The 27,377-nt window shown below is 38.5% G+C and overlaps 1 protein-coding gene across 2 annotated transcripts; it reads right to left on the bottom strand.

Annotated features, from left to right (window-relative positions):
* Nucleotides 1-1,013: 1,013 nt before the first annotated feature.
* plcg2 (phospholipase C, gamma 2) lies at nt 1,014-26,534 on the bottom strand. 2 transcript variants are annotated; one of them, XM_079346898.1, is made up of 33 exons: nt 26,068-26,534; nt 22,854-23,045; nt 21,989-22,138; nt 20,902-20,995; nt 20,729-20,776; nt 20,368-20,452; nt 19,486-19,566; nt 19,357-19,400; nt 19,177-19,249; nt 18,171-18,272; nt 17,817-17,935; nt 16,748-16,833; nt 16,525-16,642; nt 16,134-16,302; nt 15,894-15,989; nt 13,662-13,748; nt 13,223-13,389; nt 12,379-12,579; nt 10,119-10,241; nt 9,864-10,044; nt 9,218-9,286; nt 9,009-9,118; nt 8,725-8,821; nt 8,562-8,634; nt 7,723-7,895; nt 7,407-7,509; nt 6,239-6,442; nt 5,400-5,539; nt 4,211-4,319; nt 3,954-4,121; nt 2,060-2,148; nt 1,809-1,969; nt 1,014-1,722 (listed from the first exon to the last, which is right to left on the bottom strand). In XM_079346898.1, exons 1-33 carry the CDS (start codon nt 26,189-26,191, stop codon nt 1,680-1,682), a joined length of 3,879 nt encoding a protein of 1,292 aa, XP_079203024.1. In that variant the 5' UTR covers nt 26,192-26,534; the 3' UTR covers nt 1,014-1,679. The 2 variants fall into 2 exon arrangements, with proteins under 2 accessions (XP_079203024.1, XP_079203025.1); XM_079346899.1 differs by lacking the exon at nt 26,068-26,534 and adding an exon at nt 23,179-23,202.
* Nucleotides 26,535-27,377: the final 843 nt, after the last annotated feature.

Here is a 27,377-nt window from a genome sequence, read left to right on the forward strand (position 1 = left end):
TTTCAATTCTTGGGTGTTCAGAGCTCAAACCAGCTTTCTCAACTGCAGTGAGAAGTTCCTTCTTTCAAAGGATGTGCTATCGGATACCAATGAAAGCCATACAGGGAAACGGTTTGGTCTTATCTTTCAAACACTTTGTTTAGGTCAGTGGTGTTTTGTCAAGTACGATGGGTGTCGTGTCCATCACAGCTGTAGACCAATCACTGGAAGTCAAATTTTGACTTTTTTTTTTTTTTTCAAAAATAATTGGTGGGGGGGGAAATCTGATCCCTCAGCAAAGATTTCTCCCAGCTGCCTAAGATTAAACTTCCTGAAATGTATCTGTGAAGCGACTCAATACATTAATGCAGAGCGTTCATGTCACATTTTATTAAAATACTGACACTCTCCTTCGACAAGGTGCAACATAGATTAATTGCAGTTTACCTCAAGAAGCTGCAAATCTGACCGGCAACACTTTCCATTAAACCTTGTTGGTCATGATACTGCCATATTATCTTTCTTTGGCTCCAAACCCCTAAGAAATGCAGCAAATAGTACGTATCAAACTTGAGTTTACTAAAATGTGAGACTAAAAACTTTTAAAAATCAAATTGAATTTCTGTTCTATTCACACTTCACAAGACATATTTTGAGTGACGTGCCCGCCTCCATTCACAATGTTGGTGCATGAATAGTACAGTGCACCTCTAATCGGCATCATCTGATTCAGACTCATTAGAGGACGCAGAAGGCATGCAATGTATTCTCACAATCTCTGAAAGGTGTGTCAGTCTTTGGCTGTAACTCTTGAATCTTCCTGATATCTGAATGTCTTTAACACCCTATGATATTTATTTTGTGTCTCATGGTTACTGGGGGACAAATGAGGGACAGGGGGACTCTTCCAAGATGTGTGTAAATGCTTTAATTTACGGAAATAAAATATTACACCCTTGGAATCAATGCATTCTTAGTATAGAGTAATCAAAGCCAACAGCTTTGAGCAATCAAAGAAAATAGTAAAGACATAGTATAGTTCAACAAGCATACTTTATTGAATTGATTTAAAAGAAGGTCACAGAGGAATAATAGAAAAGCTGTAAATGTGACTGAGCTTATAAAATGCATAAAACTTTTTATTTTTGGGATTGAGTCGACTGTTATCACTCTTTACTTTCAGAGACAAGAGGACACTAATAAAAACACAGCAAACATCACTAGACTGACTATTATACTCAAAAGTGAAAGATAAGATGTCTTTAGATAAGACACCATACGGTTGAATTCTTCACAAGCTTTGTGGCCAAAACAACTGTTCTACTTTACTGCATTATTTTAAACATGTCTCTTTCATTCAAAATAAATATCTCTTTCATCAGGGTAGCCCACCTCTAACATGATCACAGACTGGGCAGGCAGACCGCACCTTAAAAGAAATCTTACAATCTCACATCCTATAAAGAAGTGAAACAATTCCCCTGCCTCACAATTAAAGGCAGAACAACATTTCCCAAAAATTACCACAACTACAGTCTCACAGACAAAATTATGTTGGAGTACCAAGATTTCTTGATTTACCTTTGCGTCAAAAACCTTGAATAAATAGACCGTGCTGTGCCGACATTAGATCTGGGCTCCACATTTCTCCTTTGCTCAGACAGGAAGGGTCACAGACAGGTGAGATTTTCCATGTGTGCTCACGAGTAGAATTTACTGTTGTTTATCTTCTTCTCTTTTGTCCTAGGACACAAAGAAAGGAAGAATTGAGAACTCATAATGTACTTGCCTACTCTCCCCTCTTTATATACTGTTGAGTTGAGGCCTACCTGTGTCTCTCACTAGTGCTGAACTCTCTGCTGAGGTGCTGACGGGGGACAGAGGAGCGCTGAATGTTGGTGTGTGTATCATACAGGAAAGGTTCACTGCTTTGCATCGCCTGCTTTTTCTTCAGCTGGCTGGAGGACGAGTACAACTCCTCCTCTGCTTTCTGAAAGAAAGAAACCCCGCTTTACTTAACGCTAAGCTACTTCGACTGTATTTGAATCACATTGAAAGTGTGTTGTGTGTGTAGTATTACCCCTGCTTGTTGTACATTGATGTAGACCAGCAGAGAGGCTAACTCTAAGTTTTCACTAAATCCATTTTTTAAAGGTACAGAGCGGTAACCTAAAAAAAAAAAAAATCATTAGGTCTTATTGTGCATTGTTAAACCTGTTTAATCATAATCAACAATCTATCAATCACTGTTGTATTCAGCACATTTCTTAGGGATACCATTAATTACATTCAACAGTACATCTTTAGAGCTGCAGTAACAAGAAAGACAAAAGGCAACAAGGTGCTGTGATATCAAAGTTACTCCACATTTGACTCCTTCCTTACACATGCATCCTGTAACAACGAAGTATCCATCATCTACCTATCTGACCACACAAATCTGTCACATATTTTTCAGTGCGACTAAGTTTGTGTCAGTGACTTTCGTGGCCAACTAAAAAAAACAAATGTGCAAGTGTAAACACGATAGTCAGAGTTAATAATAACAAACGTAGAGAGAGGTTCTTCAAAGTTATGAAAAGTTGAAGTTAAGTTTAAGTGACATCACACAAGAGGGAGTGATTTAGTTTAGTGTTAAATCACTTTAATACAGCAGTTCAACTTTAAAGATTAAAACGAATGACTTATGGCAAAGAACTGATCATTATTCATGGAGTTTGATTATTCATTTGTCACCAGCACAAAAACCATTATACCACCTGTACTGTATGTCTGCACATTCTTACAGACAAGCTACTTTATATTATTTACATTTTTTTTTTTAAACTCATCATTTTGTCTGATGTGTGATTGACACATCTACACAAACACCCTCTCCTCTGATTGTATTTGATAGTTTAAAGGTGATCTGAATCAAAGTGTAACATATTGACTGTATGAAAATGACAAATAAACCAATAATCTGATGCTTGATTCAGGTATCATTTGTGTGTCTGTGGCCCTGTTTATATCTGGCTTCAAAATACATCCTGACTGACCCAATCAGATGTTCTAAGTACTGTACAGGTGTAAAGGAAGTAATGTCTTGCCACTAAATGTTGCGAGTGGACCTATGTTGGGTAACTATAAAAAAATACAACAAGTAGCAGTGTCTGGATCATGGCGGTTTAATTCAGTACTTCTCTCCTTTTTGTCATGAAGCTCTTAATTTCTCCCCTGGACACGGGAGAGATGGGGAGAAACTATTACTAACTCACAAACAGTAATAGTTTATGATAATGCCGTGCAGTATGGAGAAAGAGGGGAAAGGATATTAAATCAGGATCTGTTTTCAGCTGTTCACCCTTTACAGAGCACTCATTGAAATACTTTGAAATTCAAAAATTCTATTCTCTGTCACTGTATGGCAATAATGTAGATAATGTAATAGGTGATACAAATGTTTTAGTTGGATTATCTTCATGAGAAAGAAAATATAATGTAGTAATCATCAGCCTGTAGTCATCAGACTAAAATATAGTGTATCTGTTGCCTTCTGGCTGTGCAGTTATCCACTGGTGTCTCCCATCTTCTTTTATTGTTGTAAAAGTTGTATTTTCGTTATGAAATACTTCTGAGTGATTTTTTTTTTTTTTGAGTCAGATTTCTTGACTCTGACGTCCTCTTACATTGTCTTTTGAGAGGGATCTTTGTGCGTTGTTTTTTCCACAACTCAGCACAGCTGCAGTTGACTCGACATATTCAAACGACATTTAAAGCGCTACAGTATTCCTTTAAAAATACCTGCATACAAACTGTGTACACATTCTGCTTTACGCAGGCTTAGCATTTACCTCAGAAAGTAATAAAGTAAAGTAAATAAAGAGCATACTTTCTAGGGAAAGCAGCATTTTTAGGTAAAAGTCTTGTTAAAAAAACCAGAACAACATAAATTATACAGACATACAGTATATACTCTTTGTGTGAGTTCCCACCTGAGCGGAGGCCTTTTACAGGAAATGTGGCCTGGGCCAGGAAGTTAGGGTCTGAGAACATGTCCTCCTCGTTCACCACAAAGCGCAGGAAGGTTAGTTCAGGCTCGTACACAGAGAAGAGAATCGGCTCTGCTGGAGCTTTCCACACTGGATTCAGACCGTTATCACCTGCAGCCAATAGAACGACAGCACCGCTCAAATGATCACATCGGGTTTAACTTTAACCTGACACAGTTTCTTCTCCCTGTTTTCCTTACGATAGACAACGGTTTTGAACTTCTCCTCTGTGTGTCCACACAGCTCAACCTCCACGAATGGACTAGCGATGCTGCGTCCAGCCTTGGGAAGGTGTCTGGCAGCAATCACCTGTGGAGGACAAACATAACACGTCTGCTCACCCCTATTGATCCTGAATCTTTTCTTATTGTTTATAAACACAAAGTCAGCATCAACAAACTATAAATACCCCACAAAACAACATAACATGATTCATGTGTTGGTAAGTGTAACAGTAACAGTATAACAGTTTATTTAAGGTGCACTGTGTAGCTTTGGTAGGGAAATTTGAGTTGGGTAAGTAAAACAATTCCATGCTATAACAAAATACAAAAACTTTATTCAGTGAAGAAAAAAGGGTCCCTGAACACTGTTTGGAGCTAAAAAGCTATCAGGAGAGCTATGTAGCATTTTATCCTCAAACAGTGTTTCAGGGACCACAATTTCCTCTAAGGAGTGTTTTTGTATAGAGTTATAAACATATACAACATCAAATGTACACTTCTCCAACTCTAACATTACTCTACCAAAAACCGGCAGATGGCTTCAGCAACAGAACAGAATTTGGCTGTAATGTCTTTCACATTAACCTTGGGGTGAAGTGCGCTTCAACAAAGAATGTCCACTGAATGTATTATAACATTACAGAGAGGAATTTCAATCTTTTTTTTTTTCTTTTTCCAAAGATTTGCTTTTTTTTTTCCAATCTAAATTAATTAATTAGTTAATTCAGATAGCCCAGTGGACAGAGTTGGAAACAACAGAGCCAAAGGTTGGACTGAAAGCTCCTCTCCTTTAAGGACAACAGGCTAGGTAAATGAGGTGAACAAACCCTTATGTACTGTACGTACCCATAGCTAGCTTTTAAATTTTACAGACCAGAATCGGATTGACAAAAAAAGATAAAGGTCTTAGGAGGCATCTTTTTCATCATGAAGTCAGGAACTTGTAATATTGATCTGAGCTTGTCGATCACAAAAACAAGCCCTTCCTCGCAGTGATTATGTTATATCCATGAAAGCTATCTTCTGGCTGAAGCAATCTACTAAAATGATTTAAAAAACACGTAATAAAAGCTGTTCCTGTAGACCCCAAAATATGTTAAATAAGACCCCATGTTTAATAAAAGGGTATTCCCTTTTAAGAGTTTGTGTTTTTGTATGGACATACCCTAACCACAATTGTGTACTTGGCCGACTTCTTCTCCTGCTGTGGGTCAAAGCTATCATCACGCATCAGCTCCGGCTGCAGCACATAACCTGTCCCTCCATTCAGGCTGAAGAGGGCGCTGTTCAGCTGGGTGTATTTATCTGGGTAGACATGTACAGTATGTATTGCATGCTTTGTTTTTCACATGACACAAGATAAAGCTGTGGATACATTTTTCTCCTAGCCTTGAGGCAGCAAGTGTTTTATTTAGTATACTATAGTAGAAACCCCCCACAAAAGAATGAAAGGAGATAGTGTTTGCCAAATTGATGTTTCACCCTCTCAGATGTAAGTTGCACATCAGCATGTATTTTGATATGAGCGAAGGAAATTGTAATGTATTCAATGACTGGACTGTCAAATAGGCTTACAGCTTGTGTGCAGAAACTGATAACAGTGGGATTGTTTCTTGTAAACTAAGCTCCCTTTTGCATCATTCAAAGGGGGTTACATATGAACATGAAATACCTATGGTTTTAAAAAATTGAGATAAATAAACCATCCTCATCATTGATCTTGATAAGCTGCACCCTGTCATCCAGTCTTTGCTTGGTCCCTTTTACATTAATGTCAACAAAATGTTGAGCTCCTTGAATTAAATAAGATGCAATCATGCTACTCTAAAAATAATGCTGTCCTCTTTTTACAATTTCAATGTATGGGCTTTTTGTATCCCTAACAGTTTGTTCTAGATATTTCAATTTATCATTTTGAGACTTTATTGTTTTTCACGTGTACAAGAACACCATTGCATTAAAAACGTTGTCCTTCACAGTTGTCCTTGGTATAAGCTCCTGTACCTGCAGTCTGGAAGTTTAGAGCCACCATGTGACAGCCACCAGCCCACAGTGGATAAGGGTCATAGTTGGAGGACTCCACACGCTGGCCTTTTGGGTAAATTCGACTAAGAGCCTTGCGGTTGTACTGCAGGAATTCCTTGGTTCGGTTCTTTCCAGGCATCTTGTTCTCAACAAAGGACCGGATCTCTTTGTAGCTGTAACTGTCTGGAGACAAGTTACAGAAAGGATTGGTAATGGATTGGGGATTTTGACACAAAATCAGCTAACTAGGTTTAAACTTCATCTAGTCTTTGTTAACGCTGACTATCTTTATCTTAACACGCTATAGCTAATGTTTTTAAACTCTTAACATGTTAGTGGCTGCTAACTCATGTGGATAACCCCAATGTGATATGGAGTAATCTGGTTACAAAAATGTGGTATTCTGATTAGGTTCACGTATAATTCAGTGCAATTTAAAATTTGGATCTGTTCCACTGGAAACTGTGTCGTCTCCAAATCGTTTCCTTTTGCCATATCCTATTTGTTATATTTATAACATAAATATGTATAAGTATGTATGCACTGTATGTACTGTATGTGTGTGTGTGTGTGTGTGTGTGTGTGTGTATGTGTGTGTGTGTGTGTGTGTGTGTGTATGTATGTATGTTTACTTTAATTGTTTTACAACAGAGCTTTCTTGACTGAATGTACTGACACAAGGCTTACTTTCCTTATAAGGAACAACAATCTTCTTTTACGGTGTTTTTGAACATACAGTATATTTGGGTAATCTGAGTGTCTACCAACTTACAATATGTGAAATAAACCCCTCCAGTCCTTTGTTTGTGGTCAGCTTAAGTCTTACAACACAGAGAAAAATGGTCTGTTTCAAATTTGCTCCCCTTGTGATGTCACAGTGGGATTCTCCAAAAAACTAAAATACACCCCCATCCTGTGTTGCCTACAGCAGACATGTTTTTTGGGGGTTTTCTTGCGCAGGGGGTCACACTTACAAGTTGCCAAGAAAACTCAAAGCTGAAACTCATGTTAGCACCGGTGGGGTGAGGTGGAGATCACCTCGCATTTAAAGCATGTTTCCAGTGCGTAGATGTGGTAAAGGTCATAATAACACAATCATGCTGCTTGTGTTCACAGGTTTTTGTAAAGTGCATCTGTAAGTGTTTACCAAAGCGGTCCTTCTCCTTGCTTCGTGGTTGACAGTACACCACCAAGTCTGACATCTCCATGGCAACCTCGGCCTTCTTCTCCACTTCCTCCTGCTGTCTGATCTGAGATTCGACAAAAAAAACAGCCACTTCCTGTTTGTATTGTTACGGTGACAGACCACTGGTGTAAACCCCCCGTGTCACTTAACAGTAAGCTGTCAGTTCCAGATAAAAATAAAGCAAATGTATGAATTATGTCACAAGTCATAAGGTGTTGCTCTTGCATTTTGAAGCATGGCTTTACATTAACACATAGACATGCTATGAAATACTAACCTCTTGCGCCCTGTGGTACTGCTTACTCACAGCGTTCTGAGTAATGTCCCAGCCCACCTTGTACCATTCAAACAACTCTTCCACAGATGATGATGCCAGGTCAAACTGTAGACTGTCTTGCTCGGTATCCTGCAGTGTCAACACATAGGGCTTCCCATTTTTACCATTCTTCACTAGAAACAAGGAGGCATGCAAAGACAGTGAGATAGGGGGAGTGAGATACATAAGTCTTTAACAGAGTGAACCATAGGAAGGCATGTGCAGAACTCTAAATGAAGGGCTTCATTGAATGTAGAAATAGACTTAGGTATGGGCTAAGGCTGGGCTAAGGCCATGTTAGTCCTAGAGCAGTGCAGGCCTCCGCTAAAGCACGATACAGTCCATGCAGAACAAGCAGCAAGTTGGTGGCTTGATTTACACATTTTGAGTTATATCTTTTTTTGCAACATCAATCAATAGTAAATAGTAAATGAAGTTCAGCTCGTATAGTGCTTTTAACACCCATTTACACACTGATGGCAGTGGTTGCTGTGAAGTGAGACCATCAGAAGCAACTAATTCCATTCATACCCAACTGATAAATCAGAGGGGGCTATCCGGGCTAATTGTCTTACTCAAGCACAGATTGAACATGCTGCTGGGGATCGAACCCTTGACCTTCTGTTAGAAACCAACTAAGCCCCAATCTGACAATCCAAAATACAATTATTTAAAAAAAAATACACTTTTGTGTGTCCAAATAACTATTGTTGATTTAGATCAGACCAAGCTGCTTGTTTCTTTAAGGGTCAGTATTGAGGCTTTACAACCTATACTACACAAGCATTACATTCACTCACAGTTCTGGATGTTGCACTTTGAGATGTCCACGACACCTTTACATAGTTCACCTAGTGGGTTGTCTTCCATGTCCTGTTTAAAAGAACACATCACAAATACAGATGGATTAATGTCAATCTTCCCCGTGACTGACCTTCAGGTAAACTGTGACCTGAAGCTCACCTGGTCCTTGCTCTCCCGCCTGGTGTTGTTGGACAATTCTTCCACATAGTTAGAAGGGAAGAACAGCTGCAACTTTCCACCATGGTCACCTTTCCACCTCAAGTTTAGAGAGGAAGTAGCAAGTGAACAGTCACGTTAGTTATTTGCCTGTGTTTATATTTTGCCATGTTAGCAGAAGTGTATGCAGATTAGCATGTATGATTAAAGAGGGTAAAACAATCCTTTGATATTGGACTGACAAAGCTTGCTGCTGATCTTGTGTGTCTGTGTTTGTATGGACTTACCATGCATCATAATCTTTTGTTACATTGTGGATCAATGCTCCTGCAGAGAAGCTCAGTTCATCCGGCCTCTTAGCCTGATAGCTATATAGAGCCCTAACTGTACTTTGAGGCTTAAGAAGACAAACAGACACAATGATAAATGTATTTCTTAAAGAAAAATCTAATATAAAAGAGAGCCAATAAGTATATGTTGACTGGTATATACACACCATTGCTGGCTCAATCTCGTTTGGTTCCACGTATGTCTTCATCTCGTACAGAGAGGCACAGTCTTTCTCCTGTCAACGCAAACATCAAGTTTGTTTGTAATTTGTTTGTAAACATATTGAAGTAATGTAGGCCTAATGATATAGCAGACTACTTAAGCTTGCAATCAGAAAGCAGCTGTCATGACTGGAACAAAAACTACTAACGCATTTAAGTAAATCTTTTTTTTTTTTTTTTTTTTTTTTTTTTTTTACATTGCCAGAAATGACTGAAAAACATCAGCAGAACAGACCTGAACATCAACATTTTCACAAAGAACATTTCTGCCTTCTGTTGATAGTCTTAACCTCATCGACTGTAAATAATACCCAAACAGTGACACCGCACATGCCCATGAATAAAATCAGCCATGTGCCTAATTTCAAATGAATCTTTCTGACTTTTGGATACATTTTTTCTTTAAATCAATACTCCAGTCAGTCCTCCCTTGTTCTCTGTGTGCGAGTCCATTCTTTGCACTGTACATGTTTGTTCCTCACCAACACACCAGAGAGGAAGACCGACTTAGGAGACTATGTTTACTGTATTCTGTTTAAGTGATAAAACTATCCAACATGTATAAAAAGTACATCTTCCGGGGTAACTCACTGTGCTGAAGCGGTCAACCAGCTCAAGAGTGACTGGGTAACGCAGCTTGATCTTCCGATACAGCGGTTTCTTCTTGAAGTAATTGACCAGCTCTACCAGGCTCTCAAACTCTGTCGTGGTGCCCAGCAGGTACATGTTTCCCTCTTTCTTGATGCGGCAGTGTTTTACTTTACCATCACCTCTAAAAGAGAGAGCGCTTAATGAATACAAGAAAAGCATAACGAGCAGGCAGAGAGATGCAGGATCTCACAGCACCTGAACGTGATGGCAAAGGAGTCTGGCTCGCCCTCTCTGGTTCGGATGAGGAATGCTCCATCTCTGGGAATCCTGAGCAGGTAATCCTCTGCCTGACCTCTGCTCAGGTTACTGTAGAACCACCTGCTCAACACACACACACACACACACACACACACACACACACACACACACACACACACACACACACACACACACACACACACACACACACACACACACACACACACACACACACACACACACACACACACACACACACACACACACACACACGTTGAAACAAATCTGTGACAAATGGGATTTTTTTGAGTGAGTGATTAATGAATAATACAGAGAATGCATTGTTCATACAAAGCGTGTGGCGTTTAAAAAAATGAACATAACAGTGTCAGAATGAAAGTTGGTGTTCCTTTCATTTAAATGAGTCATACTTTGTTGCCCCTGAGGGGAAATTTCTCTTGAGAAACAGTGCAGAAGAAACTAAATAAAGCTCAGAGCAAGATGATGTGCAATAAAAACACAACACTCAAAACCTGCAACAAATCAAAATCCAAAAACAAAATAAGTACAGTAGAAAAGATGAAGGCGCTAAATTGATATAAATATAAGAAACCATGACTCAAATGCTGAATTACGACATCCAGTGCTGCATACTGTCCACATTTAGCTCATTTCTAAGGCTTTTGAGTTTTTTTAGGTCCTTATGATTACAATGTTCTACTGTGGAAATGTCATTTCCATGTTTTCTTCTTCTTTCTTCTACTTCTAAATAATCATATGACACACAATCGTTTATTCAAGGTGTTTGCTCTGCTGCCATGGCACAGACTGTACTCTTCACATAATGCACGTAAAAAGGGAAAACGATTTCAAAATAAACTCTACCTGCAGCCTTGCTGTTGTTTGCCTTACGCAACTCTTCCCTCAGAATTCTAGTGTGTTTTTTCTGCATGAGATCGCCATAGGAAAGGTTGGTGGTCTCCAACAAAGAACGAACAGGTGTCACGAGTGTAAAGCAAGCATAGGGAGCGCTCGGATTAACTGAAATAAACTACATGTATTCAAATGTCCTCCCACCGAGTCTGTGACATGATGTTCTCCACAAAAGGACCAACATGTGAACAATGACACCCAATCATTTTTTCCTTCTGAGTAAGTGCAAATTTGAGCCAAATTTGAATTTGGCACAAAATCCTTGGGATCCTACTGAGGATACACATTAAAAAGACAGAGAGAAACATGGGGGCAGCCCGGGCTCTAATCCGACCTGTGACTTCTTTCCTGCATGTCATTCCCTACTCTCTCTCTCTTTCCCCGATTTCTCACCCTATCCACTATGCTACCTGTACAATGATGGCATACAAATCCCTAAATTACACATCAAAAGAGATAGAAAACTATAATGACATTCTTTCTTGCCTTAGCTGGAGTATTGGCTGACATCGTGTATTCACAGTGATTGATGGGGTTTTGCCAGCTTTATCTTACAGTACAGATTCTGCCAGAAGCGCACTATTGTAGAGTAGTACTGTTTCTTATTTCTAATGATTTAAGGGTGTAACTGTTTCAGTGAATTGAGTAGCTTTGTCACAATGTCCATTTTAGGCACTTTGTGAGGTTGATATCTTTAGTACAACTCTTGTTCAAAAGAAGGAAAGGACTTTAAAAAAAAAAAAAAAAAAAAAAAGCAATATACTGGTGGCTCTTAACTTAAAATGCAATATACTTTTAGTCTATCACTTTGTTTTGATGGGTAAAAAGTACAGAAGATCATAATTTTTTTTTATTATTTCTGTAGAGGTCAAACCATCTACAGAAGTATTTTTATCTTCATAAATGAGTTAATAACTTAAACTTACAATTACGTTAATAACTTAGAATACACTTAAGTAAAAACTATACAAGTTTAAGTGATAGGCAGTTGCAGTCTTTTAAGCACAGTGGCTGATCTAACACCCTGACGTGACCAATAAGAGCCATGCCCTATTACCTAAAGTCCCTGCACCTTCAGAAAGCACATAATCCATAGCAGGGTCTTTTTCAGGGGTAAACCTCCACCCCAGAAAGACATTTCTGCCCTGGTAGATATGGTAGAAGCGCACGTCGTTCCTTAAAAAGACAATGGTTCTGGGGGATAGTTCCTCCAGTCGAGTCTTACTTACTCACTTACTTTCTAGCTAACATTTAATCATGATTTTGTCATGATTAACCAATCCCCTGGGATGTTATCAATCATTAAGGTTGAGAAATGACAAACCCTTCATGTAGATGTGGGTTGAGCTGTGGTACAGCATCAGTGAGGCGCAGTTCAAAGTCTTGGCAGCGAAGAGGGTTGTCTCTGTAGTGCTGGATCAAGGAGTACAAGGTGGGAAAGTTCAGGTTTGGAGTCAGGTAGTAGTAAGGGTAACCCCCATCTTGACCCGAGCGAATACGACAGTGTTGGACCCTCCCATTGCGCCTGAAATACATGCAGGGGAGATTAGTTCACAGATAAACACTTACCAAAACAGGAAAACACATTGTTTGTAGTTGTGCACTTTTTTCCTCACAAAGAAAAATAGAGTGTGTATTAACTTTGTATGACTGTAAAGTTTAAAGACCAAACAGCAGACATCACTCTCTTTCTCTCTCTCTCTCCTGTCCACTGTAGAGTATAAATTCAATTGCAGGTGATTTTTTTTTTCCAGAGACCCCCTAACATGTTGCTTTTGAGGTTTTCAGTGGGGATCAAGTGTCAATCAGGGGGTCTCAGACCCCCCCAGGACACCCATATTTCGCACCCTGATTAGATCCCAAATGTCCCCACACTTTACCTTTACTTGTCCAGTCTGTGCTCATTACAGTCTTAAAGGGGCACTAATAAGCAGATCTTTTAGAGAATGCAATCCAGGTTGACACCAGGAAATATGTTAATCCAATTTAATTTAAAGATCCCCAATGTAGGTCCACATAGATCATTCATGCCAGTTTAACATAGCTCTTCTATTTACATGTCATCTATTCATTACAAAAATATGTGACCTTTTGGCCTCCATTAGTGAAAGTAATAAACATAAAAAGAACTACATTGTCATATCCCAGTTTGGCTAGTTATGTTATACCAGAAAGACAGGGTGTAGCCGTTGGCACCGGTACTTCCTCGGACCAAGAAGGTCCCATCTCTTCCACCAGTCTCTGCACAGTAATCACTGATCAGTTGCTCGCCCATATGCCTGCTTTCCTTCATGTGGCCGTGGAACCATGACGCTGAAGTGTGCAGGTCATGGTACTGAGGAAGAGAGACACAACACTGCTAATAACCCAAACACATGTTTGATGTAGGACAATACGTCCTATATTCTGTATATGTACACGAGTTATGTCAGCATTTAGGTGTATTTATAGAGGACATGCTAACACAAACCTGACCTGAGTAAGCTCTAACTTCTTTTTTTTTTTTTTTTTTTGAAAGACCAAGCTTTGAAGATAGAAATTAAAAGAACATTATTAAAAAATGTGTTACTACTTTACTCTTTTAAACTTTCCTCTCTCTCTCTTTACCTTCCTGGGATCCTCTTCTTCCTCCTCGTACTCCTCTGCGTAGTACAGTTTGTCATCAGAGATCACGCAGTAGTGCTTGTTCCACCTCTGAGAAATGGATAAGTACATTTTGAAAATTGTAAATGCAAACAGGATGTTTACACGGGGCTTTTCATCAAGCAGGATTTATTATTGTTATGGTATCATCCTCTGAGGCTAATAACAAGGCAATTTTTATGAACAAGGTAATCACACCAATTATAAGATTATTTTAACAGAATTAATAACATGTAGCTTGTACATATATATTTTATCAGTGGGAAATACTGTTGGGGGACACAGACAATGGAGGGTGGAGAGATTACAATGAAGCAAGATTAGAGGCTAAGCAGGGTCTGTTGAGCCTAAAGTCAAAGCTGGCTGTCTTTTGAACTGGCTCAATCACCATGGTAACTTTAAACTCACAACCTGGTAGAGACCTGTTCCTGTTCAGAGTAACAAGTTAAGCGGCTAACACAGGAAAGGGCTGTTTTTTATTATTACCTGGAGATGCTCTCTCTGCAGGCATTAAAGATTAACAAACATGTTGATGGGTATGCTTTGTATCGTAACGTCACATTTGTACTTCCATAGAGAATAACTTCTGTTACAGTGACTGTGGCATCACTTCACAGAGTGTATGCATTCAGGTGATGTTTTAAATCTACTCTTTTTGTTTCATTTCAGATTCATACATTATATTTTTAGCACGTCATTCAAACAGTAAAGAACAACAAGGGTTCAGCATCTCAAGATTTAGAAGAGTTATTTTTTTGGTTCGAATATCCTGCCAAATCCGTTCAACACGGCTGGTTTTGCACAAGCACAAAACTAAAATGAATAGTCTTAAAATATCATCACATTTATTTCATTTTTAAAGTGTATTTCTCATTAAGTAACAATAGTTTTTTGTCGGGAAACAAATTCAACAATTAACAAATGTACAAGTAAACCCACAGCAGTGTTGTCATGTATTCAATATGGTAAAGGTCAATATGTACATTAGTATCACAAAATGTTACTCCGACCGGCACCCTAATGCGAAGCAACGAGGCCTTGTCTCACCCTGGAGGGAATTCTTTATGATAAGATGGAACAGAACATGGTGTGAGATACGGTGGTGAAGGTAAAAGTAACAGACCCTGAAAGTGATGGGGGAAGGAAACATGAGTTAACTGTTTCTACAGATGCAGATTTAACTGTTGAATAACTTTGGACACAATTGACTGATTTTAAAATAATATATTTCTTCTGCTAAACACGTAGCCCGTTGGAATCTACAGTTAAAGCTGAGTCCATTTCAACAGTTAATTCTGTAGCCTTCATAAAATGAGCCAATTTGGACATGTGTGTCTATGATGTGCTAACAAAGCTGTTATTACATTGTACTGAACATTTGATGGTGAAGTGAGACCAGGGGAACATGTCTTGAAGTGAGAACAGCTCCTGACGTGAGTCCGTCTGCCTCATCAGTGTTGGTGCCTGTTGACGTCTTTTTTTTTCCTTTCCATTTACCAGTCTTTAAACAAAACCATATCCCACACGTCTCTGTCGGTACGTTTACATCATTCTCCATTTTCAGTCTCGATTTTTCTGTCATAACCTGCAGGTTTTTTATCTTTTAAACTCATTTATCTGCTGTGTTACAGTCTCCTCCTTTTTCCCATAGTAAACAAACAGACGTCAAAAATAACTGGACTTCTCTTCATGGATAGATATGATTACACTTAGTCCTCTCTAGGCCCTCAGAACCTTGTGCTCCTCTCATCAACAATTTGTTCTTCAACAACGGTCTATTACTGAGGGACAGCAATTATTGGCTATGTGTAAATGGTCAAAAAATATCAAGCTGTGTAATAAATATTCTCTTTATGTCAGTGGGACTAAAGCAAATATCGATCATCGTTCCTGTGCGTGCAGAAGAACAGTCCAATGACACACCTTTACACTATCTTTAGTGTGAGCAAGGCCCCAAGCCTGAACTAACAGAGAAAGTTAATAATCAGTTTTCTCACTGCAATGTGCTTTGTGGTTGACCTATATGGTTGAATATGTAATGTCTACATTTATTCAGGAAAATGTAATTGGACATAATTGTATACAGATGTAAAAACTGATAAGACCAGGCAGCCTTATGTTATGCTATGTGGACATATGTTCCAGCTAGAAGAGGATTGTAACCGTGCTGTAACCATTCGGTCTCGGTACCATTACCTCATCAACAGGGTCCCAGATCTCCAGGTCTCCCTGTTTCTGCCCCTTCCTGAAATCTCGAACGACGCCTCCTCCCTCCACACTAAGCTTCTTGTGCTGCGTGAGGATAACAACGAGAGCACAGACAAACATAAGTTCCAGCAACTCACACGGAAAAAAAAAACCCCAATCTTTTTTAATTGATGAACGCATTCCTCTGACTCATACACACACATAAATACACACTGACACACAGAGCACCTTCAGTATGATCTTTCCCTTCAGCTGTGTCGGTGACGGCAGCTGCTCTGCCATCTGCTCCACAGGGTCAGTCAGAAGTTTGTCTCCAAACACATCTCTGAAGATACGAGCCATCTGACGCTGCTGCTCGATGGGACAATGCTCCTCAATGGACAGGATCAATGGAAACCTGAGAAACAGATGAAGTGGTTCTGACAGTATTCAAAGACTGATTGTATTAAAAATCAGTCATGACGATCATGGTAATCAACACATGAGGGAAGCAGGACTTTGGTGAACAACTCTTAGTAGTCTGTACAGTGACTTCTCAAAATGACATCCCATAAGACATACCCAGTTACTTGTTGTTATGAAGCCATGAGGTGTTTGACAATTTTTTAGTCATTCTTACTCTGAAGTGACAAAAGCATGATTGTTTATGGCTTTGACCACGTCCTCAAACTTGATCTTTGTGGTCCTGGTCCAGCCGTGGTAGATGATCGGTTCCCCGGGCCCCTCCCAGCAGTCCACTAGAAAAATTCAGCACCACACAAGTTAAAAAAAAAAACACACCAGCACTTTTTTATTTTTAATTAGTTTTAATTGTATAGCACATTCAATAGATATGTACTCACATTCGACACAGCGACATCCCAGACGCAGACAGCGAGCATAAGCCTCAGTGGATGACTCACTACGAAGCTGATCACCTGTCAGGTAGCTGGTGATGAACATCAAACGTTTATGTGAATTTCACAAATATAAATAATGTTATGGTTTTATTATAATCACTATTTATAGAATGCAGCTTTGTTTTAATAACTTTGACATGAGTATCAGATATTTAACTTCATTTCATCTTTTTTTGCTTCAATTTATTTGCATGGATTTTCAAAATTGCTTGATATTGACTGAATCAATTCTAAATCAAATTGGATTTTCAAGATACTTTTGTCTTTTTAATGTATCTATCTTGATTTCTACTGACTGTCTTTTAATATATGTTTGATTCCATTCAGAAGAGGAAGACGATATAGTTTATTAATCCTATGATGTCTTGATGTATATTGGGGCAGCTGTGTGATATTGCACTTAATTTTATTTTTTGGGAGTTGGTGGAGTTGATCGTCTGTCAGCCGGAAGGTCGACTGTTTGATCCCCAGACCCTGCAGCCACATGTCCATGTGTCCTTGGGCAAGACACTTACTGCTCCCGCTGCTTTGTCGGTGATGTATGAGTGTGTATAATTGGGATTATTTACTTCTGATGGCCACTTTACATAGCAAGCTCTATCAACAGGGTGTGGATGGGTGTCAGTGTGTAGGTGTTACATGCAGTGTTAAAACACTTTGAGAAATCGGAAGACTAGAAAAGTGCTATACAAGCTCAACCATTTAGCAGTCCATTTATATACGTAGTCATTTTTTAAATCCCTTGTGTAACATTTTAATGTGTAGTTTGAGACACTGCCTTTTACTTACAGTGTAGAAATTGTTCTTGTCTGTTATTTTTTAAGGCTTTTTTTTATATCTGCGCTTTTGAGCACTTTGGATCAACTGTGTTGTGTGTAAAGGGCCATATAAATACAACTGAGTTGAGTTGATTTGTGTGTGTGTGTGTGTGTGTGTGTGTGTGTGTGTGTGTGTGTGTGTGTGTGTGTGTGTGTGTGTGTGTGTGTGTGTGTGTGTTTGTGGTCATACTGACGTGTTGTGTGAGGAGTTGATCCAGTAATGGGACAGAGGATTGTTCATGTCCAGGTTGCTGATTTTTGAGAACTTCTCGTCCCACACAGAGTTCTCCTTGGAAAACAGGAAGCTGAGAAACTAGATAAGGAGTCGACAGGAGGTTGAATCAGTCTTTTATATCCCGTGGTGCATTATATTTAGAGCATGTATTCTCATCCCATTTCTAACACTATGATCTTTACCAAGTGAGTGGACTGAAAATGTAGAGTCTGCTCATGGTGAAAGATACAGGTTCAAAATAATGATAAACACAGTGGCCTATATCTTTGCCTGTTCTCTATCAAAGGCAACAAGAGCAGGCAGAGCAGTATACCTCGCTGACAGTGAACTCTGGATCATTGGTTTTTCTCATGGTGTCATCGATGAAGGTGGTCATCACGTCTCTGACCTGGTTCAGATCACTGGCCCATTGCTCCTGAGGAGCACAGCAAAGGAGACAAAACTTAAAGCTAATGCTTGCCACTGTCTCCAAAGATATAATCCATTCAAACGTGCATGAAGAAAATAAAAGTTTTAATTGATATAACATCTGCTCTCTAACAGAATAGCAGTTTCCCTCACTGTAAATAATGACATGAACATAGTAAGGGGAAAGCCTCATGTATGTATGTGTCCTGTATTTGATCATGCTTATAAACCCCTCTATTTCAGCCCTGCACAGAACAGGCTGTTTCTGTGTCTGTAGCTTTAAATGAAAGTGAGCTGTGTCTGACCACGTCGGTCTAGAAGAGCTTGGGTGATTCGGGCTTTCTTGAACCAATTGATTACAATGAGAAGGCCAACTCTGAAGGCAGAACAAACACCATTGTTACTACCCTTTGTGATGTCACAAAGGTAAAATCTCCAAACAGCCTGTTTGAGCACAACTTTTATTAAAAGTGGAGCAGACAAAAGACAGAGAGGATGGACTTTTCCATCAGGATAGAGACACATGTTATAGTCTGATAAACATGGTGAAGTGTATTTGGCATAATATGTGGCCATTATGAATTTGACCAAAAAGGTACTAAAGGTGCTAAGTGTTTGATGAAGTACATTAGCAAATATATAAAAAATGGGTATAAAGTATATTGTTTCAAAAAATGTTTTTAAAAAAAAGGGAAATTATTTGTGGAAAAAAGTATTAAAGCAAGAAAGCACACATGCACAGGCATTGTTTTTGTTATTGTTTGTCCACAAGCAAACAATAATGACTATAATTGTCATTTGTTGGAGGGATTTAGATTTCAATTGTACTGAATTATTTGTTGCAATGAATAAAGAAATGTTTAACGCTGACAAATAAGCAAATCAAAATGGGTGCGTTGTACTTATATTACCTTCTGCTCATAGATGAGGAATCTCTGAAAGTCGTGAAGCAGCACTGCTGAAGCGTCTGGCTTATCTGTGTTGCTGTAGGTAAAATAAAAGAAAGCCAACAAACAAACAACAGTGACACACTTCAAACTGACGGGAGAAGCTGCTTTTGAGTTCACGCGTTTTGCAGTGAAGGATCTCACCCCAGGATAAAAGCACACGATTCCTTTTTGAACTCATCAAGGATCTGAGTGTGAAAAATAAAATGAGTGAAAATGCTAAAAAAAACAAATACATAAAGTGTAACTTCAACGTGATTAATGGAGACCCACCTCATTCTGTTCAAACATGATATGGTTGTATAATTTATGAAACTGCTCAAAGTCCAGCTTGTCTTTTTTCGCTCCAATTTCCTTTGAAAGTACAACAAAAATACAGATGAAGATAATAACAAGAACAGCTGCAGTTGATTAATTTTTACAATTAAAATCTGTTACTGTATGAAAGAGCACACATTCACATTCTTATTAGGCTTCATTTTATAACTTTTTCTCCTTTTGCTCATGTCTTGTCACTGTTCCAGTGCCTCACATCTCTGTAGTTTGTATGTGTAATATATTGTCTGTGTTTTGTGAAATGTATGTGACTCTCCCTACAACCACATTTCCCTATGGATACAAGTTAAGTAATCTGAACCTGAACCTATACTCTGAAATACGAAACTTCTCTGACTTGTTATTTCCTCATATTTTTAACTCAAAATAAATACCTGAATGTAGAAACATAAATGCCACATTTCTCACCACTTTCAACTCTCAATTTTAAGTTTTCAAGATATCTTGTTTTTTTATGAGAGAAGGGTTTTTGATAGATCCACCTTTAAAAGAAATACAGTGCTCACATACATAACTATGTTTGCTAAATGTTGTGCCTATTTTGGACGTCAATCAACACCTGCTACATCATTATGCTTAAATCTGTATCATCTTGTTGTTTTTACATGTTCTGTCATCAACTTGGAGTGATAGAAAATGTTACATACTTATGAGCCCCTCTGTCAGCTTTTGGCTACCCACTACATCCTGAGTTCTTACATCATATGAAATGTAATGTAAAACGTCATCAGCTACATGATGATGATACGGAGAGAAGCCTTAACTCTCTAAAAAGATTTTAAACATTTGATAAAAAGAGGTGTCCAAAATGAATAAAACCTGGAATCTGTCTTTGAGGACTCGAGAGTTCGGGGCCTTGTAGTTGAGCAAAGGAAGCAGAGCCTTCAGCTCCTTCATGGAGATGCTGGTAAGACAAAATGCACCATTAAAATCTGGTTTGAACGCTCTGATGCTGTTTCTCACCTTAAATTCAGCCTTCAATTTAGTTATCGAATACACCATTTTAACAAAACCAAGTTTAACAACTTTGCCCAAAACAAATTCTACAATTTAGCAATTAATGTATTAATCTAGTATTAATGAACTCTCAGGAAGTCATATAAAAACAAAGCTAGCACACAAAATAACAATTCTATTAATTCAGTTCAGAGTTATTGTGACACAACAAACAGATTAGTACCTGTTTGTTTTTGTCTGATTGACAGAATACATCTGCTTTCTCAGCCAACTGAAATGAACAAACACAGAGAGATAATTAAATGGATGACCATTCATAACTGGGAAAATGTGTTGACAAGAATGTGTGTGTGTGTGTGTGTGTGTGTGTGTGTGTGTGTGTGTGTGTGTGTATACCTCTCTATAAGAGCTGGAGTTGACGCTTCCAGTGTCTCTTGTATCAGGAGTTCAAGTCCTAACAGCCATTTTTGTGCCTCTTCCACAGAATCCGCTGAGGGAAACAAACAATAAGCTTTGTGGGATGATGGACTGCAACTGTGATTAATAAAAACATGTAAAAACTCTGATCTGTTGTTCTAGAAATACTTAAGGCCATTCAGATATTTTTGTCTTACATGCCAACATGCTCCCTGGAGCAAAAGCTCAACTTAACAGAGAGTGTGATCATAATCTATATTTTTTTATTACACCGGACTTTGAGGGGTTTCCCATCAGTTTTGTAAGGTTTTTCAGTTCGTACTTTCATTTGCAGAAAGTTTTGGAAGTTGTCCAGTAGAAAGCTGAGGATAGCAGCAACCCGACAGGCCGTGATGATAACTACAGCGTCTGTCTGCTCAAATGCACACGTTCAAAGCACTGACAGAGTGAGATTGTTGCTACTTCCTGACAATTTTACCAACAAAAAAAAGTTCCCCACAGAAATAGAAATATATTCAAATGTAAGGCCCTTTTACAGGAAGCTGACAGACTCCATTGACATACAGTATTTGTAACTTGCAGAAAAGAAGAGACCCTCTTCCACTTCTGCCCCAATTGGTGTGTTTAGTTTTGTTATTGTGTCATTTCTACAAACTACACACAATAACCCAAACAACATGATCTGTGAAGTAGAACTGTATTTAGAGTCTTCTTTGAAGAGGGAGATGTAAACACATCAGTTCTCCACAGGAAAGACTAATTCTGCGGAGTTTGTTTCTATGATGTCGTCAGATGCACTTTGATCAAGCTCTATACACACTTGCTCTAATAATGAAACGGGTTATACACTTTCTACTTTCAAGTACCGTACCTCATACAAACCCACTTCAAAAACTATTCATGAGATGGTCAATTGAGCTCATTCTGAACGATGGTGGTTGACATTGTTGTTTGTTTTCCATAAATTAACAAAATAAAAAAACGACCAACAAATGTATTAACATGCATTTTAAACATAAATCCTCTTTAAATGTTCGATAGATACACAAGACTGTGACCAACTCACCTCCCAGACTGAGCGTGTTCAGGACAAACTGTGAGCCGTAGAAGATTGTGAAGCAGGAGTTTTCTTCATGTTTGTCCTTTCCATCTTTAAAGCGCTCAAAATCCTTGGAGTTCCTCCCTGGACGAACCTCTCTGATCTCAAACAGGTCCACTAAAACACAGAACACATGGTTACAACACTGGTTATATTATTACAGGGAGGAGATGGACTACTTGTACATGACGATTTCTGGAATCTGTACTTACATTAACCAAAAACGAGTAATCCAAAAAATTAAGAGATGAAACAAGATTTATTCAGTTTTGTACATTTTCATCTCTCAAACTGTGCCAGCTGCAGCTACAGTAGAGCTTCATTATTTTCACATTTTTCTATATGCTGCTTACGAGCCGATACATGATGATGTGCAGACTGTACTAACCTCTACAAATAGTACATAACAGCAGTACAGAGATTTTAAAACTGCACAGACCCTTGTCTGTGATTGTCAGTTAGAGCAGGTATGAGAAGAACGAAACTAGCGATTTATCATAAACGAGTCCAATGAAAAGCAAATAGTTTTATGGTCATAGACTTCTGTGAACTTGTATTCCTACATTCTCACACGCAGCAAACAGGCAATGTGAAGAAATGCATGTTAAGACACAGATATTGTATTCATAAATGCACTGCAGATACAGGCTTATAAAAGTTGAACATCACGTTGCTGTCAATTGATTTTGCAAAACTCGGTGATGACATAATGTCACTCACTTTGAAAACGAAGCAAAGTGACAATAGGTGAGTAATACTAATAACACAGTATAGATTCAGTTCAATGTTAGTGATGAAGGTTGTTCTATTGTTGCAGCATGAACATACTCACAGACACCATCGGTCTTGTCTGCAGTGCGTGTCCATGCCACCTGCCGGGTCTCCATGATGACCTGCACTGTGAGTCGCTCCACCTTCTGCCGAAACACTGTCATGACCACGCCCATCTCCAGGTCCCGTTTGATCAGAATCTTCTTGTACTCTGTCATCTCACCCTGCTGCCCCCAACTCGCCATCTCTGCAGCTGAGACGGAACAGACTGGTGGTTATTATCAGCGACTGAACACTGTCCGTGTGAAAGGCTTAAGTTAGATTTGCTTGTGGGAACATTTGTACCACTCTTATCTTTTAAGAGATTGAAGAATCTTTAAACATACCGATACAAAGTTAGGGGAAGGGTGCTGCCAATGATGCAAACACCCAGATTTTAAACTCTGATGCTAATGCTAACAAGTTGTCATGCCCTACGTTGATTCAGAAAGTACTATACGAGCTGAACAAAAATGTCTGTTAGCTAGATCTTCAATAATCGCTATCCAACATTCGTAGTTATTTGAGTCACTTGGGAGTTGATTTTAAAAGTATAATTTAAAGCAAAAGAAGGATTTTAGCCTGCTAATGTAAGCAGACTCAGCATCATTTGGCTTGCAGTGAAAACCACGTGAACACTAAATACTGGAAGGTCATTTTGAGACTCAGCCTGCCATGCTGTGGTACCTGCATATCTGTGTCCAGTGATACAGCAAAAAACAATAACTTCCTCTTTCTTGTACGTCTCTTTAAACAAATGAGATTCCAGTTCTATCAGTATTATTGATGGCAAGTAGAGAAATGTTTGTATTGTACACATCACAAACATTCCCTTCAAATGAAAAGATATGAGCAAATGGAAGCCAACATTCAAAAACAAGAGGTCCACATTGATCATCAGGAGAGACATCATAACAAAGAATGTCCTTTTCTCTCTACGTTTCCTGTAAAGCCAAAGATTGTCAGCAGTGCCCTCCTGCAACATATCTGTGTGAGTTCTCAGTGATTCAGGTATTTGGTAAATGGACTTGAGTTTGTGTAGCACTTTTCTGGTCAGGTCACACCTACACATTCACATACTGATGGTAGAGGTTCCTATGTGAAGTGACCATCAGAAGTAACTAATCCCATTTATACACATTGATAGGCTGCTGATAAAGTAGCGGGAGCAACTTGGGGTTAAGTGTCCTGCCCAAAGACACTTTGGACATGGGGCTACAGGAGCTGGGGATCAAGCACGCGACCTTTCGGTTGACAGACGACCGACTTCAACCGAGGTAATTCAAAGCTTGATCCAAAGGCAACTCTTTAACCAAGTCCAGCTGCACTTGAATCAAGATTCAAAGATAGAAAACATGTACATACAGGTAGATTGTTCGCTAATTGTTCAATAAAAATAAAACACCGTTTTTATTTAACAATTGAACAATTGAACTGTAAACTCTGACCATGTAACAGAATCAACACTTCATCTTAATGTGATGTTGTACAAGGTTTTCCAAAAGAACACAGCTCACAGCTGCTGGATGAATATCTAAATGAATGGATCAAAACCCCAAAAACATTTTAACTCCAGATATTCACGATTCCATTATGACAACATATAGATCTGCATGACATCAAACAGTTCGTTATTTTTATTTCTTTTGACGTTAAGTCATTACTATAACTTTCAATCAACCAGGCGGTTCAATTTTCCTTTTAAAAAAATGTTTTCTTTTAAACTAACAGGACATTTTAGTTAACACTAGATTTGTTGTTTGAGTATAGATAATGTCAAACAGTGGGTGTTTATTGAGAGAGAGAGAGAGAGAGAGAGGGAGGGGGGGGGATTTACATGTTACATTACACATAGAAGCCACAAGCCAGAATCTAGCACTCAATGTAACTAGCACCTAACCGCTAGGCCATCTGCATTCGACTCCTTGCCAAAATATATATATTTTTTATTATACTTTTTTGTGTTTTTCCATCTTTAACATACACCACAAATTTAAAAATCATATCACAAATAACAAATTTCAAAGCAAGTCAAAAGAAACAAACAACAAACAAAAACAAGCAGACAACAAAACATGAAAACAGATAAGAAAGAAAAACCTATGAAAAAAAGAGACACATTCACAAACAGACAATACATACATATACACATACATACAGTTCAGGAAAAGAAAAAAACATTTAACACAAAGGCAAAAAAAATTTAAATTTTGTTTCCTTTCACAATATTTTTTTTCTTTCAGATTTAAAATAAGGGATCTTCGGCTGCTTTTTAGGAGACTACAATATATACATGTACTACAAGTAGTACAATGATATTCAATAACATGTTTTGATCCATATTAATAGGAGACAGAAGCAAAATGATTGCTTGTTCAGCTAGTCAATCTGCCCCTGCTACGAAAAAGATGCTACAACAGGACAATATCAAAATAAATGCAAAATGTCCTCCTCTGAAAATCTGCCTTTGACTGGACTCCATTGATCTCTAAAGCTTTTATGTAAACCTTATTTCTTATTTTTCTGGGGGGCAGCCTGAAACCTGGTGAAAGTTTAGTTGGGTCAGAAATGTATGAATGTTAATGTGGATTTTGACAGAGCACCCGTTTAATAAAACCAAAATTATAGTATTGTAAACACTGAAAATAAAAAAATGTTCTTATCATGCAAAATTATTCTTAGCATGATCAAATATTTTTAGAAGACAGAAACGATATCTCCTATAAATCGACCTTCCAAAAAAAAAAAAGTTTGATCAAAATGTATTCATTTTTGAATAACCTGCTATAATCTGAGAGCAATACAGACAAAATACGAGCATCAGAGCATAAAAGTGTCAAGGCTCTCCAGACAGAGAAAGTCAACATCAACCACAAATCAAGTCTATTTTTGATCTGTCACTCCTTTTTCTAGATTAAGTTCATGTAAAGTTTATTGACTGAAGGAAGCTAAAAGGAGGTGTTCTTTCATACAGCTTTAATGCATCGTAAAAAGTTGACTCTGAAGTTCCTTGTCATAAGCATACAACACTTGAAATGTTTGAGCATCAATAGGAGACTCTCACTGAAACAAGACTTCTGATACTGTTACTGACAGAGAATAATTCATAGACCACTGCTGTGGTGAGCAATATAATACAATAAAAACAGACCTTTTCTATGTAGATTCTACACCAATTATGTTTACTGAAAGCTGTTTTAATAGAGAATATTCAACACCATTTATTGTCAACCTACCTTGTTTGGACCACAGCCTGCTCAGCTGTAATGTTGGGCTGGGAGGATCGTAAACTAAGGAGTCAGAGCGCTCTGATGGACAAACTACCGTGTTCCTACCAGCTAGTATGAAGGTGCTAAGCATAAATGCACTCTATGTGCCCTCCTCAGGGCTCAGGATTGTTATCTTCTCTTCTTCGCACACAACAGCAGTGTTAAAAATAAATGCAAATGTCAGAGCTCAGACACAGATACATATCTTACAGTGCTCTCTTTCTGAGACTGTTGATTTTAAACTAACTTGTCTGTTTCATTCATTTATGATCTCCCTTAAAGATGCAAATACAATATGTAGGACTTTTACACCAAAATACATCAATTCATACAAGATTGTGTGCTTTGTACCCAAATCTTCTTAGCTTGATGTCTAATTCTGAAATAAACAATCTATACAAAAAAAACCCACATAGGGCCTACAGTAAGAAGCGACGGCCATTATCAACACACTGTTGCCGTAGAGACAAGTTAGGCGTACAAACGCTTTGTGCAAGAGCTTCCAATCGTGTAAGTGATACTTCCATATGGCTTGATGGTGAACATATTCATTTTCTCGGGTCCGTTTCGCCCGTCCATCTTGACAACCGTTAACTCAGAGTTTGTTTTTATCGGGGATGGAATAGCAAAGTCACATGATTCCCTGCTAGCATCAACATCATCTTTTGTTGTTGTTTTTAATGAAAGCCCCCTGGTGGCAGGAAATTACATACTATGCTTTTAAGTATACAGGCCTATACTGCATTGATACACTGCCTGTTGGTGGCATAACACTAGAGATAGGGATGCCCAATACCTCTCTACCAGTCAATCACAAAGGTAGTGTGGGTAGATCGCACAGCATTATAAAAAAGCAGACATCAGCCTACCTATCGTCTGTCCTCACTAAAAAATAAAAAAACCTGGCTCGGCTCGGTGTTCGTGGAGAGGTTGGTGTCAGTCTGTGCTTATGCTTCAATAAATCTCTTAACCTGCTAGCCCTGGTCTTTAAAAATAAGGTTATTACAAAAAGTTATAAGGAGGAGGGAGTTGGCTAGATTTGGGAGTTAATATTGACACACAATTTGTGTAGTTAACGTTGTCATGTTCAAGGTTTTTGCACGGTATAATTGTCGCTGCATGTTTTTAGAGGCTGCTATCCGAACAACCCATATACAAGTGGTATAAATGTACACTCCAGCTGTCCACCATGTTAAAATGGTTAACAATTGTGGACATGTTAAATAAATCTGCCTTCTTCTCGAGAGAAGTGCAACTCAGAACCCTATCTGCATGAC

Source organism: Symphodus melops (assembly GCF_947650265.1).
Source record: "Symphodus melops genome assembly, chromosome: 6".
In the NCBI taxonomy this organism is placed as follows: domain Eukaryota; kingdom Metazoa; phylum Chordata; class Actinopteri; order Labriformes; family Labridae; genus Symphodus; species Symphodus melops.

What these genes read in the sequence shown, in the direction of transcription:
- plcg2 (XM_079346898.1), bottom strand. Translation starts at nt 26,191, where the DNA reads ATGCTTAGCACCTTCATACTAGCTGGTAGGAACACGGTAGTTTGTCCA. An exon ending in GAACACGCTCAGTCTGGGAG is followed by an intron (nt 20,996 to 21,988) that starts GTGAGTTGGTCA and finishes TGTTTCCCTCAG; the next exon opens with CGGATTCTGTGGAAGAGGCA. An exon ending in ATCAACTCCTCACACAACAC is followed by an intron (nt 16,834 to 17,816) that starts GTCAGTATGACC and finishes GTTCATCACCAG; the next exon opens with CTACCTGACAGGTGATCAGC.